At 44.2% G+C, this 17,900-nt stretch overlaps 1 protein-coding gene across 2 annotated transcripts in view; it reads right to left on the bottom strand.

Annotated features, from left to right (window-relative positions):
- Positions 1-17,900, bottom strand: part of INTS13 (integrator complex subunit 13) — a 71,104-nt gene that overhangs the window by 36,644 nt on the left and 16,560 nt on the right. Inside the window, exons 6-8 of one of the 2 annotated variants that reach the window (XM_040345597.1) lie at positions 15,993-16,083; positions 12,850-12,978; positions 12,712-12,735 (exon numbers count right to left, since the gene is read on the bottom strand). In XM_040345597.1, the coding sequence (XP_040201531.1) occupies positions 12,712-12,735; positions 12,850-12,978; positions 15,993-16,083 (244 nt within the window). The remainder of the gene's footprint in view (positions 1-12,711; positions 12,736-12,849; positions 12,979-15,992; positions 16,084-17,900) is intronic. The other variant, XM_040345598.1, reaches the window with a different exon arrangement.

Genomic DNA, 17,900 nt, shown 5'->3' with positions numbered 1-17,900 from the left:
CCGGAAAGGATGGAGACACTCTCGAGGTGGGGTCCGCTCTGATGTGCAGCTCTATGGCCATCTAGAAGCTACAAGCCCGTTCTGCTCACCCCATTGAAGCAGAGCATGCTGGAAGCTATAGGAGTTGGGTTTCCTATTGGACCTCTATAGAAGTGTGTTTTTCCAGTACCAATCAAATACTACATTTTATTTTTTAACTGGTGAAAAAAAAAGAAGGAAGCAAGGAATCTGGCTGACTGTCTGCATCAATACAGACACTTAATTGTCAAGTAAATGAACAAACCTGTCTGTTGAGATTCCCTGTTGAAGAGATAAGCCTATGTCGGCCTAGTGGTCCTGTCGCTGGCGGCAACTGGTTCACTACACAGAAACTCACAGTGAGAAATACGGGAGAACTAGGCGAGTGGTTCTTTGCCCTACCAGTGATCCTTATATAGAGGAAATGGCTCTAAGGTCCCCAGACCAAGGAGCCAAGTACAAGGGGTTTTTTTTGGGCCGTGGTTGGACTATCGCGGTACTTTTAGCAAGGTATGAAATGTAAAAAAGAACAGGTAAATAATAAAGAAACATTTTATTGAATACAAAATCAATAAAAAACATAATTGGACAATAAAGAGTTAAAAAATACAATAAATGACCAACATAACACCAGTGTAGTAATCCCAGAAGGGGGAGAAGAACAGTGGGTTGAAAGTCGTATCAAACATCTTTACTAGTTTCGCGGCTAGAGCCGCTTCATCAGAAGAAAGTCTAAAAGCCCCCGCGCAAAAAGCGAAAAGGGCCGTTGCCACCACATGGGGTCCCGGATGGCGACGGAAGGGCACTGGTATGGACGAATTGGACCTACTTGAATACAAGGTTGTGTAGCAACAAGTAGGGGGCCTCCGGGAAGGGGAGCCCTGGTTGAGGGTTTCTCGAAGGAGCCAAGCTAACCTCTGCTGGTGTTATGTTGGTCATTTATTGTATTTTTTAACTCTTTATTGTCCAATTATGTTTTTTATTGATTTTGTATTCAATAAAATGTTTCTTTATTATTTACCTGTTCTTTTTTACATTTCATACCTTGCCAATAGTACCGCGATAGTCCAACCATGGCCCAAAAAAAACCCCTTGTACTTGGCTCCTTGGTCTGGGGACCTTAGAGCCATTTCCTCTATATATATATATTTATACTTTGGATGATGGTACGCCCCCTTTAAATGTTGAATTATTTTTCACCCTCAGAGGTTATTTATTAAACTACCAGTGATCCCGTCGCTAGTGAGTTGCCGCCAGTAACAGGATTGCTAGTTCACACAGGCTGTAGTGTTGCAAAAGCCATACTAGGCTGCATCAATCAGGGAGGAATGATTTGTATTGCCTATACAGAAGAAGCAAACTCTTCGCTTATCTGGGAGAAAGAAAGGAAGACTACGATTGGGTGATAAGGGCAACACATTGTCATAGGTAATTCTTCCTTCAGAAGCAAAAAGAATGACCAGAGCCCTGTTCTTTTTCAAAAATGGACTGCAGTAACGGCTTTTGGAAGTTGACTGATTGCTACAGGCATTTATACATTTCTGCTGTAGTGCATAGCTGCACCATTATGGGCAAAACTTGGAGCAAAATCAGAGCAGTTGCCTGCAGCACCAGGATCTTTTTTTAAGAAAATAAGAGCTGTGCCCTGATTGGCTGTTTTGGGTAAGGGCCCGCTTCTATACATTACCCCCAGGTCTGGAATAGCTCTCAATACTGTTTCTTCCCTTCAGATTCTACCGTGTTTCCCCCAAAAGGAAGACCTACGCTGAAAATAAGACCTAGCGTTATTTTTCACGAGGGCTGTAATATAAGCCCTACCCCGAAAATAAACCCTAGTTTAAAATGCTTGTAAAATTCTATAATCCTCTCTATTACAGTATTATATAATGTACAATGTGTGTGTTTCTGTAATATAAATCGCGGAAAAGAGAGCTCCGGCGGGTCACAGAAGCACAGAGCAGCGCTATAATGAAGGTATTTGGCACAATAAAATTACAGAACCACATATTGTACATTATATAATATTGTAATAGAGTGGATTATAGGATTTTACAAGCATTTTAACTTGGTTCACACTGGGGATTCCTGTCAAGCAGGGAGGGAGAGGGGGAGAGAAGACGGCACATTACATGGCAAGACCTACCCCGAAAATAAGCCCTACTCTGTATTTTGTTGCCAAAATTAATATAAGACCCGGGCTTATTTTTGGAGAAACACAGTAATCTACCCTAAAAAATGATTGTTAGAATATTAAAGCAGGGTTCTGACTGAGGAATTAATGACAGCTTTTTAGAGCAGGAATCTAGCTGGAAAGAAAAAAAAGACACAGTACTGCAAACAAGAAACAACCTGGAAACAAAGGCAAACTCTACTAAGACCATTTGGGCGTCTAATTAAGCCCAACTGATTTTTTGCACCTTTTTTCTTTTGATTCTATGTTGCCTTATGTTATGATTACCGTAAATGAGTTTGTTTGGAAATTCTTTAGGGCTCTTTCACACGGGAGGACCGTATGTCCACTTTTTCATCTATCTGTGTACAGATGAAAAAGGGACATACATTGGTCCCTACGAGATTGTGGGTGTCAGCGGATGAACATCCGCTGACACCCGATCTCACCCGGTTCCGCAATCCTCAGATTTTTTTCATCCGCCTGCGGATCGGATGAACACGGACAGACTGTGAAAAGACAGGGACCGTCCTGTCATCCGCTTGCTCAGTGGAGCGATCCCCGATGAGCAAGCGGAGGTTCACGGGGCGGATTATCACTGATCCGCCCCGTCTGAAAGAGGCTGGGATCACACATATGCAAATTGGATTAACAAAAAAGTCCCCTATGTGATTTTTTTTTTGGGTGACAGTTTCTCTTTAAAAGACCCCCGTTTACCCTTTGTTTCACTGAATGTAATGCAAAGCATATCACACTGCATTACATTCTTTCATGACCTTGATGGCTGGGGAAACTGTCAATAGCGACCCAGAAGTGATGTCATACACGTCACTTCTGGGTCAGCAACAAGAAGGGAAGGAGAGCGAGCGCGTGTCTGCTCTCTTCTCTCTCCTTTACTCAGTGGCACCCGCTATGCCGGTCCCGGGCCCACAGATGGGCAAGCAGAGCCCGGGATACATAGCGGGGGTATACGCTGGGTGTGTGGAAGCATTCGGGCAGCAGCGCAGCTACCCGAATGCTTCCATCCAATAAGTTAACCTGGTTGACAAATATCCAGACACCAAGACGCGATTTCTAGTCGTCATGGCAACTGACATTATGTGCAATATAATGGAATAACACAGGGAAAAAGTATTGAACACGCTAACTGAAATCTATTTAATACTTCCAACAAAATCCTTTGTTGGTAATGGGAGCTTCAATATGCCTCCAGCATGGAGAAACTAGTCGCATGCATTGCTAGTCACGCGATTTTGGCCCATTCTTCCACCATTTCCATATATTTGCTATTGGATTCAAGTCAGGTAATTGGCTGGGCCATTCTAGCAGCTTTATTTTCGCTTTCTTTCAGTGTTTCCTTGGCTTTGGGATAATTTTCTTGCTGAAATGTCCACTCTTGTTTCATCATCATCATCATCCTGGTAGATGACAGCAGAATTTTATTATCAAGAAAGGTGTTTGTAAACTTTTCCATTCATTTTTCCTTTAGGCTGAGTTCATACTAGTGCGAATTGGATGTGGGGGTTTTCTCTGCATCCAATTTGCATGATGGTAGATTAGGACTGGCTCTCAATGGAGCTGGTTCACACAACTCCGGAGCGGCTGCAGAGCAAATTGCACAGTGGTACTGTGTGTCTTTGGCTCCGTTTCAGGCAAAAATTTGGGCCGGATTCGTCCCTGAAACAGAAAACAGGGACACACCGGACCCCTGCTGTCAGCCACATCTATCTGCAGTGTGAACTTGGCCTCAACAATATGAAGTTTGCCAGTACTATATGCTGAAAAACAGCCCTACACCATGATGTTCTCACCTTCAAACTTCATTGTCGGTATTGTGCTTATGGGGTGATGTGCAGTGCCATATGACCTTTCAAATATTGTGTGTATTATGGCATCCAAAAAGTTCAATGTTGGTCTCATCTGACCAGACTATACTCTCCCAGTATTTCACAGGCTTGTCTAAATGTTGTGCAGCAATTTTTGAACAAGCTCCAATATGCTTTCTCTTCAGCAATGAAGTCTTGCGTAGTGAGCGTGCGTACAGGTCATGGCGGTTGAAACAATTGTACCTGCTAAATTCCAGGTCTTTCTGCAACTCTCTGCAAGTGGTCTTTGGCTTTTGGACAACTCTTTTGAGAATTCTTTTCACTCCTCTGTCAGAAATCTTTCGAGGAGCACCTGGTTGTGTCCAGTTTATGGATAAATTATGTTCTTTCCACTTTGGGATTATGGCCCAAACAGTGCTCACTGAAACATTCAGAAGTTTAGAAATCGTTCTGTAACCAATGCCATCAGTAAGTTTTAAAACAATAAGGTTGCAAAGGTCTTGAGGAAGCTCTTTGCTTTTATCCATCATTGGATGTTTGTGTGACATCTTGGTAATGAGACACCGTTTTATAGGCCAGTTGAGATTGAACCAGCAGATTTTAATTTGCACTTACAATGGGCAGGATTGCTTTCTAATTCCTGATTTCAGCTGGTGTCTTGGCTTTCCGTGCCTTTTTGATCCTCATGTGTTCAATAATTTTTCCCTGTGTCATTCCACTTAATTACACACAACTTAATTTCTGAACTTATTTGTTCTGTTTTTTTTGTACAGTGCCTTGAAAAAGTATTCACACCCCCTTGAAATTTTCCACATTTTGTCATGTTACAATCAAAAACGTACATGTATTTTACTGTGATTTTATGTGATAGACCAAAACAGAGTGGCACATAACTGTGAAGTGGAAGGAAACATTTTCAAAAATAAAACATCTGAAAAGTATGGCGTGCCTTTGTATTCAGCCCCGTTGATACCCTAACTAAAATCTATTGTAACCAATTGCCTTCAGAAGTCACCTAATTAGTAAATAGAGTCCTCCTGTGTGCGCAATTTAATCTCAGTATAAATACAGCTGTTCTGTGAAGCCCTCAGAGGTTTGTTAGAGAACCTTAGTGAACAAACGGCATAATGAAGGCCAAGGAACACACAAGACAGGTCAGGGATAAAAGTTGTTGAGAAGTTTAAAGCAAGGTTATAAAAAAAAATATCCCCACGCCTGGCCAGGATGTATGGCACGGCCACCGCAGAATGCCTCAGGGGCTGTAATTTGCGAGGCTCCATGCTTCACATTTGGTGGGAGGGTCCAAAAATCAGCACCTTCTGGAATAGGACCTTTTCGATGCTCCGTAAAATAACAGGACTCTCTATTGGGCAACAACCTTATCTAGCCTTACTTAATGACTTACCTTCAGGCTGGCCATGTCCACTGAAACGCCTAATTTTCGAAATTGTTATAGCAGGAGCATGGAAGACTCTGTATCATTCAGGCGATTGAACCATAAAACCTCTCGGATCATGGTACATGAAAAGATTGCAGGGCCTGTTAACGATCGCAGTAAGCGGTTTGATCAGACCTGGGAGCCTTGGGTGACCTTTATACATGTACCTTTGTCCATGACTCCCAGGGTGGTACAAAGGCAGGACCCACATCCTATTACACCTACTTCCTCTCCAACCTAGGTCTCCTTGTGTTCTCCAGATTCTTATTTCTTCTGATTTTCTTTTTCCATCCCTTTTCTTTCCATGGACCTCTTGTGTCCCCTTCCGACACTCATGATACGGTCTTCAATGCTGTGATATTAATAGTGATCAACAGTATTCTGTACCGATTTTTGGGTTCCAGTTAAAGGTTCTTGGCATTGGGCCTCATTCACACGGACGGACCGTTCGGGTTCGCCTGTCAGTTTTGATGGCGGACCTGAACGGCCGCTCCATGCATCCCTATGGAGCGTCAGATGTCAGCGGAGACATGTTCGCTGACATTCGACCCTATCCGATCCGCTAAAAACAGACGTATGGGGACACGTCCCCATCCGTCCATGGCGGATCGGGTAAGATCTGATGAAAACGGACATGCTGTCTGTTTTCATCAGATCGCTCCATAGGAGACAGCGGTGACAGCGGTGCCCGACATGCCCCTCCCCGCTCAGTGAGCAGAGAGGAGCCTGTCATCCATCGGCTCAGCGGAGATCTGCAGACTGATCTCCCGCTGAGCTGGCGGGAGCAGGCGGACTACGTAGCAACGGAGTCTGCTTCGTGTGAATGAGGCCTTAAAATTAGGCCATCTCTCGTATGCCTACATTGCTGCAACTATAATCTTTTGTGCCGGAAATATACTATGTGTGTTACTCTTGATGATGTGATATTGTTGCCATATGGCTGTTTTTTTTTTATTTATGCCGACATAAATAAAATAAAAAATTGAAAAGTAAAAAAAGATATCCCAAGCTTTGAACATCTGACGGAGCACTGTTCAATGCATCATCTGAAAATGGAAAGATTATGGCACAACTGCAAACCTACCAAGACATGGCCGTCCACCTAAACTGACAGGCCGGGCAAGGAGAGCGTTAATCAGAGAAGCAGCCAAGAGGCCCATGGAGACTCTAGGGGAGCTAAAGAGACCCACAGCTCAGGTGGGAGAATCTGTCCACAGGACAAATATTAGTCATGCACTCCACAAATCTGACCCGTTTGCAGTTTGCGAGAAGCCATGTGGGGGACACAGCAAACATGTGGAAGAAGGTGCTCTGGTCAGATAAAACCAAAATTTTACTTTTTGGCCTAAAAGAAAAACGCTATGTGTGGTTGAAAACTAACACTGCACATCACCCTGAACACAACATCCCCACTGAAAAACATGGTGGTGGCAGAATCATGTTGTGGGATGCTTTTCTTTAGCAGGGACAGGGAAGCTGGTCAAAGTTGATAGGAAAATTGACGGAGCCAAATACAGGGCAATCTTAGAAGAAAACTTATTAAAGTCTGCACAAGACTTGAGACGGGGGCAGAGGTTCACCTTCCAGCAGGACAATGACCCTAAACATACAGCCTGAGCTACAATGGAATGGTTTAGATCAAAGCATATTTATGTGTTAGAATGACCCAGCCAAAGTCCAGACCTAAATCCAATTGAGAATCTGTGACAAGAATTGAAAATTGCCATTTACAGACACTCTCCATCCTATCTGACAGAGCTTGAGCCATTTTGCAAAGAAGAATGGGAAAAAATGATGCACTCTCTAGATGTGCAAAGCTGGTAGAGACATACCCAAAAAGACTTGAAGCTGTAATTGCAGCGACAGGTGGTTCTACCAAGTATTGACTCAGGGGGACTGAATGCAAACCACACTTTTCAGACATTTATTTGTAAAAAAAAATTGACATATACAATAATTATTTTACCGTGTGTGTGTGTGTGTGTGTGTGTTTATATTTGTATATCACTATGGGATAAAGAACCATCTCTTGTCCACCTGACACATCTTTTTACTTAAAGCGGGGGTTCACCCTAAAAAAAAAAAAATGTTTTTTGTCTACCATGCCATCCAGCATACTAGCGTGAGCTACAGTATGCCTTTATTTTATTTTTTTTAGCTGTACTCACAGTTTAATCCGTTAGTTAAGTTTCAGACTCCCCGCAGGGAGTAGGCGTTCCTATGAAGAGGGGAACATGATTGACGGCCGGCTATGGCGCGTCACGCTTCCCGAAAATAGCCAAAATAGGACTTGGCTCTTCACAGGGCCTGCGCAGTCAGCTCCTAGTCTGTGCGCAGGCGCCGTAAAGAGCCGAGTCCTACTCCGGCTATTTTGGGGAAGCGTGACGCGCCATAGCCGGCCGTCAATCATGTTCCCCTCTTCATAGGAAAGCCTACTCCCCGCGGGGAGTCTGAAACGAAACTAATCGATTAAACTGAGTACAGCGCAAAAAAAATAAATAAAGGCATACTGTAGCTCACGCTAGTATGCTGAATGGCATGGTAGAACGTTGTATTTTAGGGTGAACCCCCGCTTTAAACATGGGACTGAGCACTTTTATAGGGGCACTCTGGGAAGACTTTTATATTTATGTTGACACATTTAGATGTAGCTATTGATCTCTGTAAACAAGCTTTCTACAGCAACCTGGTTAAGAAAAACTTTACAGCCTATGCAGTAGATGAGCTGGATGGATTTCAATTAAGTCTAGATCACCCAAACTTATTGATGATTACATCAGAGTCCGATGGGTGAAAAATGTTGGTCTGTCTGAGCTGCTTTGTCACCTGTGGCTAAAGAGCAAAGGGCAAAATATCTAAAATAAGCTAAATACCAGCTGCCAAAGGATTTGTATTTATGTCTATCCAGTTCTGCTAACTTTTCTACATAGCATAACCCTGGATGGCAGAGCAGGAGACCAACGATTTTATTTTCCACGGCACTTGCGCTACTCGTAGATTGTATCCCTCCCAGGCCTGTGGCTGGATAATGAAAAAAAAAAAAAAAAAAAAAAAAAAGCAGCAAACTGATGAGCTCAACTCTCTCACTACACTCTCTCCTCCTGCCTGCATGTCCAAGTCAACCTCTGTAGCGGCTATTACTCCTGTGATGTGTGTCATTATATTATATTGGAATTGTGCAATAAAAAGGACTTTCGATATGTCGGTGTGCAGCCACTTTCTTCCACATACGCATGTTCCTTGCTAGCGCATAGCACTGCAGCACAACTGATTGGCTCTTTGTGCTCCTTCTCCTTTTTCCAGTCTAGGATCTGCTGTACAGAGATTGCTAGAGGCTGATCAAGTACTTACACTGTCTGCATTAAACAAATATAAACATTTAATGATGTATTAATGAATACAAAGCTGCATTAAGTTGTGGTTTTATATATGCCTGGAATTTAGTTTTAAATTGATCAGAATGCATCTTTCACTGGACTGATTAAACAGCAGTGTCAATCAGAGCTCCCTATGATATTTAATTTCTAGGTGTGCAAAATAGATATGCCCCATTCCCCTATACCCTCACCTTTCTGCATTCCACAAAGCAACATCCAGCAAACAATCATCAGCCCTGAACAGTCCAACAATGGTGGGGAATATTTGACTGTATATGCTGAGCCACTTCAGGTGGATTGCAGCTTAGACCAAAAGCTTCATCCCACATATATCAGATCATAAATTTTGTCAATGCCAAAGGTTCCCGGTTGTTTCTGTAAAGCATATAGTATGGTACCATTTAACATTCCTGAAGTAATGCCTTAATACAAATTATGACACACTTGTCTCATTATTAAATGGGCCTTGCTGCTAATAAGACGCATCAGGCTTCCAAAGTTTCCTTTAAAGCTAAACCGAGTGTTCAGTTTAAATCAGCTAAACATAATGAGTATAGAAAAGAATCAACCCCCTTTAAAATAATCACATTTTGTTGCTTTGCAGCCTGAAATGAAGGCAGACACAATTTTTGTTTTATCTAGCTGTATTTACTCAGTGCAACTTATAACATCCAAGTGAAAGATATAAACGCCAACATGTCAGAAAAAATCAAAAACAGAATCATGAGTTGGAAAAAGGATCACCTCCCCCCTTCCAAAAAATGACTTGTAAATGCAAACTTTCAACTGTGATCAGCTGTGGTCATTTTGATTAGCTCAGCATGGAAAGAGCTTTATTGGAGCATTTCAGTCCCTTGTAGTGCAACTGAAGCAAACAATCAACTATGGGTGGACAGGCACAAGTCAGGAGATGGATACAAAAAAAGTCAAAGGCTTTATCAATGCCTAGAAGCGCAGTGAAGCCTATTATTAGGACGTGGAAGATATTTGGTCCAACACAGACCCTCCCTGGATCGAGACGTCGCACCAAACTGGATGAAAGAGCCAGGAGGAAAATGCTCAGAGAGGCTACCAAGAGGACTACAGCAACTCTGAACTGGTGCAGGAATTTATGACAAAGAGTGGTCATTGTGTGCACGTGACAACAATATCACAAATTAAAAAAATTCAAACTGGGGCTTTTTTCAGGCGCTTTGGCGTTAAAAAAAAAAAAAACCTGTAAAGCGCCTCATCTGCAATCCCAATGTGAAAGCCCAAGTGGTTTCAGAGCCCTTTCACACTGCCAGCGCCCGAAAAACGCTGATAAAGCGCCACTAAGACCCCTTTCACACTGGGGCATTTTTCAGGTGCTTTGGCGTTAAAAAGGCTCCCTCAATGGGAAGGGGGCTTTAGGAGCGGTGTATTCAACGCTCCTAAAGCGCTGCAAAGAAGCTGCTTGCAGGACTTTTTTTGATGCCCTGCCAGCGTATCGCCTCAGTGTGAAAGCACTCAGTTTTTCACATTATGATTGCAGATGCAGCTTCTTTCAGGCGCTTTACAGGCGTTTTTTTTTTTACGCTAAAGCGCCTGAAAAACGCCCCAGTGTGAAAGGGCTCTAAGGCCCCGTACACACGGTCGGTTTGGTCCGATGAGAATGAACCAAAGTTCATTTTCATCGGACCAAACCGACCGTGTGTATAGGCTATCGGTCTGGTTTCCTTCGCTCCAAAATTTCTAAACATGCTTCAAAACCGAACCGATGGACCGCTGCCCCATCGGACCAAACCGATGGTTAGTACAGAAAAGCATCGGTTCAAAACCCGCGCATGCTCAGAATCAAGTCACGCATGCTTGGAAAAATTGAACTTCGTTTTATTCAGCACGTCGTGTGTTTGACGTCACCGCGTTCTGACCCGATCGGATTTTGGACTGATGGTGTGTACACATATCAGGCCGTACGGCCACTTCAGAGGTGAACCGATGAAAACGGTCCGACGGGCCAGTCTCATCGGTTTGGTCCGACCGTGTGTACGGGGCCTTATGGTCAGAGGAGACTAAAATTGTAATATTTGGCCACAAAATTAAACAATATGTCTGGTGAAAATCCAATACAGCTCACCATCCAAATAACACCATTTCTACAGTAAAACATGGAGGTGGTAATATTCTGTTATGGGGGGTTTCTCTGCAGCAGGGATTGGAGCACTTGTCAGGATAAAAAAGGAAAAATTAATGTGGCAAAATACCATCAAATTCTTGAGGAAAATCTGCTGCCCTCTGCTAGAAAGTTTTTTACCTTCCAACATGACATGGACCCAAAGCACACAGCAAACATTACCACACAGTGGTTGAAGGAGAAAAGGGTTAATGTCCTTGCATGGTCTAGTCAGAGTCCAGACTAAAACCCCATTGAAAATCTGTGGAATGACTTCAGTCCACAAACAGCACCATCAAATTTACTAAGCTAACTGAACTCGAGCAGTTCTGCAAAGAAGAGTGTGCAAACATTGAAAAGTCTAGATGTGAAAAGTTAGTACAGACACATTCCAACAGGCTAAAGGCTGTAATTAAAGAAAAACGTGGTCCGAAAAAATGCTGACACAAGGGGTTGAACCCTTTTCCAAATGAATTTGTTTAATTTTTTCTCCTGACATGTTGGCGTTATATTGTTCGCTTGGATGTTGTAAGTCGCACTGAGTAAATACAGCTGGATAAAAACAAAAACTGTATCCGTCTTCATTTCAGGCCACAAATCAACAAAAATGTGATTATTTTAAAGGGGGGAAATTCTTTTCTATACCCACTGTACATTCCAGTGAGCATTAAACAAAAGGTGTGCAAAGTAGACAATCCTGTATTTGCCAGGATACTGCAGGAAAAAGGACCTTTGCTCTCTGTGTGAAAACAGTTGTCTCTCTGCAGAGGTCAGCCTTCCCTCCTGCTGTGTTAGAGCTAGGGTTCTCCAATCAACAGGGAGCATGAGCTTTGCTGATGGCAAAGCTATAGGTCAGACTAAGCAGGGAGAGTGTTGAACATTTCCGGTGCCTCAGAACAAAAGGTGTTCCGTGTCTGTTTTTTTTCTTTCTAAAGCAGAGGCTGCATAGAAAAGCCCTCCCTCGTAAACAGCTACAGACAGGGACCCCTGGTACCTCTGTGAAAACAGTGGTACCACTGCAGAGGTCTGATATTAGTCCTATCGGAGTCAGACATAAAGCTATGCAGTCAGCAAAGTTCATGCTACTTGATGATTGGAGAGCTCCAGCTCTGACCCAGCAGAGCATGTGTTGAAACCTCTACAGAGAGATCACTGCTTCCACTCAGAGAGAGAGTCCATCTCTGCAGCATGCGGGTAAGGGACAAGTCTTTTCTACATAGGCTGTGACTGCTTTCTAAAGAAAAACAAAGACTTTGCACACATTTTGTTTTCATGCACCTGGAATGTATTAGCCATTTCAACAGCTCAAAGGACCTTGAAATTCAGGTAAGAAAAAGGGCCTGACCATCAAAAATGTGTGCAGGAATTTTTTTTTCTTGTTGCCCATGTCAACTAATCATAAATTGCCTTTCGTTTTTTCCTACAACCTTGTATTCATCAAACAGAGAATTTGATTGGTTGCTACAAGCAACAAATACAGTACTTTGTTTAGGCGCTTTCCATGCATGAAGCCCAAAATGGCTTGTGGACATGAAAGGAACCGACCAACACGGATGTGAAAGCACAGGAATCACATGAGGGCAGACATGGCTACACGACCACAGGGTGGCGCTAATAACACAGGAGGTGGGTAAGGGGGTGGGGGTGGGGTCACTTCTTTGTAAGTAAGCAGAAAGTTGCCTGCGACACTGTTCTCGGGAACGCTTGCGTTTGGAGGGGAGGGGGGGTGTTTTCCAAAACGTACTAACCTGATCAGAGACACTGAGTGTGGGCTAGTGAAAAACAGAAAGATATGATATGGAGAGGGAAACAAAATGAAAGTAAAAAGAAAAAAAAAAAATACAAAGAAAAATAGCCAAGGACAGGGCATGACAAAGAGGACTTACCTTCATGGGAATGTTGGTTATGGTGGTGGAAGCCAGGTCAAAGTGCAGCTGGACTAAATGATTCAATTTTGTAGCAAGGTGCCTGCCAGCCCGAACGCTGTGAACTTCGCTGGTCAATACGGAAGACAGCTGGTGAAAAAATGAGAAAGAGCACAAGAATTTTTATTTAGGCTCATGTACACAGGCATTTCTGGAGCATTTGTCAAGAGATACATTGGTTATGCTTGCTGGGCTTTTAGTGCCAAGAAATTCCCCAACTAATGAGGCCTAAACCTTAAAGTGGAAGTCCATGTGAAAACTAAAATCCCGCCAACATTCCAACACTAACCTATCTAGCCCTATAAAGAAAAAAAGTCAGTATACATACCTTTTCTGCAGGCGATCCCACCTGATCTCCAGCAGAGGAAGCTCTGCTGAGTACACATTCGACAGCGGCTGTGAAATGAATGGGGAGTGATGTCACCCATAGAGTTACTACGAGGCCTCCGTTGTCAGACGCGTCCTCTGCACCCGCCAACACAGCAAAGCCGTGGCCGACAGCTCAGTGTGGGATCAGAGCTTCCGTCACTGGAGATTGGGTCGGATCGCTTGCAGAAAAGGTACGTATACCGACTTGTTCTTTATAGGGCTAGATAAGTTAGTGTTAGAATGTTGAACTCTGACCTTCAGGAAACTTCTCCCTTGCAGTATGCGTCTGCTCCCACAATGCATGGGTTAACTGCTTGCTGCTTGCCTAACAGTAAAATAAATTTCGTAGCGTGGGTTATCAGCACCCAAGAAAGGTAATTTGCGCCCCTAATCCGCAGACATTTAGCGCTCCTTAAGTCCTTTTAATGGCAAATATAATCGCAGGTAGTGTTACTCACTGTGTCTCTGACTTTGTGGTGTCTTGTAGCAGTGACACCTATGCCGAAATCAGGAGCTAGGGTCTCCTGCAGCCCCTCCCACTTCACATTCCCCACCAGTCAGCTGACCTCTAGTCTCCACCCCCCCCAGCAATGCTGTGAACTGAATGGGCGTCTGTGAAGAGGCTGAGTGGGCGGCCGCAGGCTCCAGGAACAGTCCAGCTGGGCAGCCACAGGCTCCAGGGATGGCCTTGCTGGGCGGCCGCAAAAAGGCTGGGAGAGCGGTGCTGTCTTCAGGAACAGCCCAGTATTCGGTGACCCCTGGCAAATCTTTATTTGACCCCTGAGGGGGTCTCGACCCCCAGGTTGAGAACCACTGCTCTAGGGAATTTGGATAAGCAGATTTACTAGATCCTCCACTTCTGCAGGCTCATCTATGCTGCTAGATCAGTTCCGGTGACTTGTCCTTAAGGTTCCCCTAACGGGGAAGTTCCTTCAAGGACTGCGCCGGCGCAAACTTGCCGACGGAAATCTCCGAACCTCGCCCGGCATCCAGGCTTATTCTTTAACATCCCCGTGGATTGGAGGATGTTAAAAAAAGAGCCAGGAGGCCGAGCGAAGCGAGGAGGTGAGGCCGACTGGCCACTTTCCTCGAAATCCACGTCGCCCTGGATGCCGGCCGAGGTTCGGAGATTTACGTCGGCAAGTTTGCGCATGCGCAGTCCTTGAAGGAACTTTCCCGTTAGGCAGAACCATCTCGGCAGATCACTTTGCGCAGGAACTTTCACGATAGCCGGAACCACCTCGGCAGATCACCGGCAACCTCTTCTACCCAATGCTCCACAGCTCTAAGGTCCTCTGACGTCAAGACCGAAGCATTGTTCGTGAGGATAATGAGACAACACTTTTGGAGCATGGGGGAGAACTGTCTGCTGGGGGAGCGTAGGATTGGGTAAATTGCCTTTACTGTACCCTAGACTAAATAAGAATTTAACCCTTGCAATGCAGGTGCAGACCCATTGCAAAGGAGAACTTTTTTGGAGTTGGGTAGATAGATGTTTAATCATCTTTTCTTTTCTAGTTCCTCCCACCCCACTCACCAACATAAAATGTTTTAGATAAACCCTTCTGTTTTCGTTACATAACTTTTTTTATATTGAGTGATGTTATCTCTGGCAGGGTGCTGTACATAACTTCCTGAAGGCATCATAGGACCCTGCCTTGGTATTCGTCCCAATTGCTCTTAACCATGATGCAAGCAGCAGGCTGCTTCTTGGCAGAAGTTATTCAAATATTAAAATGCCTTTATGGGCAGGTCAATCTGGAGGAGTAGATGTTCCTAGGAGGGCTACATGTACATGCAGGCCCCTTTACTTCCTGTCCCATGCAAGGCCGCCATCAGTGGGGTACAGGCATTACACCTGTAAGGGGCGCGATGGTCCCCAGGGGGCCGGCTGTCCCCCCTCCCATTTTCTTCTCTGCTCCAGGGGGGCCCTGTGCCTAAAGATGTGTAAGGGGCCCCAAAATTTGTGATGACTGCCCTGGTCCCATGGACACAACAGAAAATGAGAGGAAAACGCTCCAAAGAGGGGAAAGTTCTCTCAGGCAGTTGCAGAGATAGATGGGGATGCCGAGCGGCAGAGTCGCATCTTGGAGAGGAAACCTGAACTGCTAAATCACATCTTGGAGAGGGGAATGGAGCTGCTGAATCACTGCTTGGAGTCCAGAGTCGAGCTGTAGATTCACTAGTAGAGGGAGGAACTGGGCTGCTGTCAGGAAGGGGGAGTTGAGTCACAGCTGGGATAGTGCAGCATATGGAGGTGAGCTACTGAATTACTGTGGGGAGGGCAGAGCAGGGGAAGCAGATCTGCAAAGTCACTGCTGGGAGGGCAGAGCAGCGAGAGCGGAGATGGTAAGCCATTACTGGGAAAGACGAGAAGAGGAATATTCCTTCCTAACTCACTGCTAGGAGTGGGGAGCAAGAAGGATGAATTGCCGAGATGCGGTTGGAAGGGGACAGTAAATGAGCTACTGGAAGAAGATGAAAGTGCTTTTGCAGGAAACTTTGAGGAATTACTCCACAATACCTGCAGCTACAGAGTTTAGTAAGGACTTCACAGTTTCAAAGCTCAATTTACGGCTTGTTAAAAATATGTAAATATTTGAATATATCCTGACCACAGCTGGAATACCTTGTAATATTAATCCAATATACGTGCTCACTGAAAACAAACTGATGCAGTATTATCACAGGTTCTCGAACGCTTGTCTTTACAAAAAAAGATCAAAACCACCTACCTCCTTCTTGGGCCGATCAGACACAAGACTGTCATCACCAACTGGGTATGTGTGAATTAACACCAGTTCACACTTCTGAATCTGCATGAGACTAGAAAAGACAAAGATAGTTAATAATGGTGGGAATGGTCCCCATGTCCAGAAACAACTTTCCACCGATTACTCATAAACAATTGCATGTATACTAGAGTTTTTGGGTATTACAATTAATATACCATCACTAGAGAGTTAAAATCCTTAAAAAAAAAAAAAAAAAAACTTTATTTTATTGTACATGCATACAAGGGGGGGCTAGATATAAAATAAATAAAATATGCAGGCTCAACAGGTACAGGAACAGGTACAAAAAAATACATCTTCATGACAAATATAATCAAGGTAAAATTACCCTTTTCCAACCACTGCTAAAATATACACATCAGTGTTCAGTGAATTGTTACAGTGCTCGTAATTAGGTGGTAGGTGTTTGTCTGATTTACAGTGCCTTGATAAGTATTCATACCCCTTGAAATTTTCCACATTTTGTCATATTACAACCAAATTGTTTTTTCAAAATTGTCGCTCTATTTTTGTTTATAGCGCGAAAAAAAACGCAGAGGAGATCAAATACCACCAAAAGAAAGCTCTATTTGTGGGGGGGAAAAAAAAGACGTCAATTTTGTTTGGGAGCCACGTCACACGACCACGCAATTGTTAGTTAAAGTGACACAGTGCCGAATTGCAAAAAGTGCTCTGGTCTTTGGCCAGCGAAATGGTTCAGGGCTTAAGTGGTTAAGCGATTTGGTTTGTGACACGTGTTAACCATGCCGCTATAGTCCTGCTTTATTGTGGTCTATTGATGTAATGCGTGAATTTTTAAAGTGGAGTTCCACCCATTTTTTTATGTTTGTCTGTGCTGCATACTCTAATCTCATAGTGTTCAGAATGGACAATTTTTTTTTTTTTTTTTTTTTTTAAATCAGAAAAGTTTTTATTGCTCATAGAACAAACAAGGAAACAGCAGTATGACATCTCATACAAGGTATAAACAATACACTACACATACAACTCTTCGTCAGATACCAAGCATGTGTGCATCCTACCCTATATTGCGTCCTCCCTTCCCACTCTTCCATATCTGGCGAATTTAGTTACCTCCTAACAATCTCATCTGGACGAGCTCCACAGGGCTCAGGCCGGGTGTGGCTAGCCATGGATCCCATATTCTGTCAAACTTGCCCACCCTACCCCTGTGCTGATAAATGTACCTTTCCATCACAAGCATCTTGCCCATATGTGTCACCCATAGTTTAAACGTGGGGGGTGCCTCCAGTTTCCACTTCAGGAGAATGACCTTCCTGGCCTGGAATAAAGCTCTATTGAGTGCTATTCTAGCTATCTCCTCCGACACCACCCCCTCCAGTACTCCGAGCAGGCAATAGACTGGTTCTAAGGGAACGGTAGTCTGGAAGACAGAGTTGAGCGTGTCCATGACCTCCCTCCAGAACCTGTGGAGTTTGGGGCAACGCCAGAGCAGGTGAATCAAATCACCCGTCCCTACCCTGCACCTGTTGCACATGGGGTCAGGGACCCTGCCCATTTTAAAGAGTTTCACGGGGGTGTAGTGGACCCGTAGTAGGATATATAGTTGCGATATTCTCTGTGCGACGTTAAGGGAGCAACTATTGACCACCTGCAGTGCCTCCTCCCACATGTCACCTGTCAATGGCCCAACGTCCTCCTCCCACTGATCTGCCACCTTCATAGGATGTCCCTCTAGAAAAGAGTCAAGCAGCATATTATAGCACAGTGAAATAATGCCCTTGGTCTCCGAAGTGTCCCGTAGGACGCGGAAGACCGGAGTGGGGGACTGAGCCCACTCCACCGCGCCCCCCTGGGCCCTGATTGCATGTTGCAGCTGGACATAGT

This window comes from Rana temporaria, chromosome 3, assembly GCF_905171775.1.
Source record: "Rana temporaria chromosome 3, aRanTem1.1, whole genome shotgun sequence".
Taxonomy (NCBI): domain Eukaryota; kingdom Metazoa; phylum Chordata; class Amphibia; order Anura; family Ranidae; genus Rana; species Rana temporaria.
Note: the sequence above shows the minus strand (reverse complement) of the source record. Positions and strands in the feature narration are given on the sequence as shown.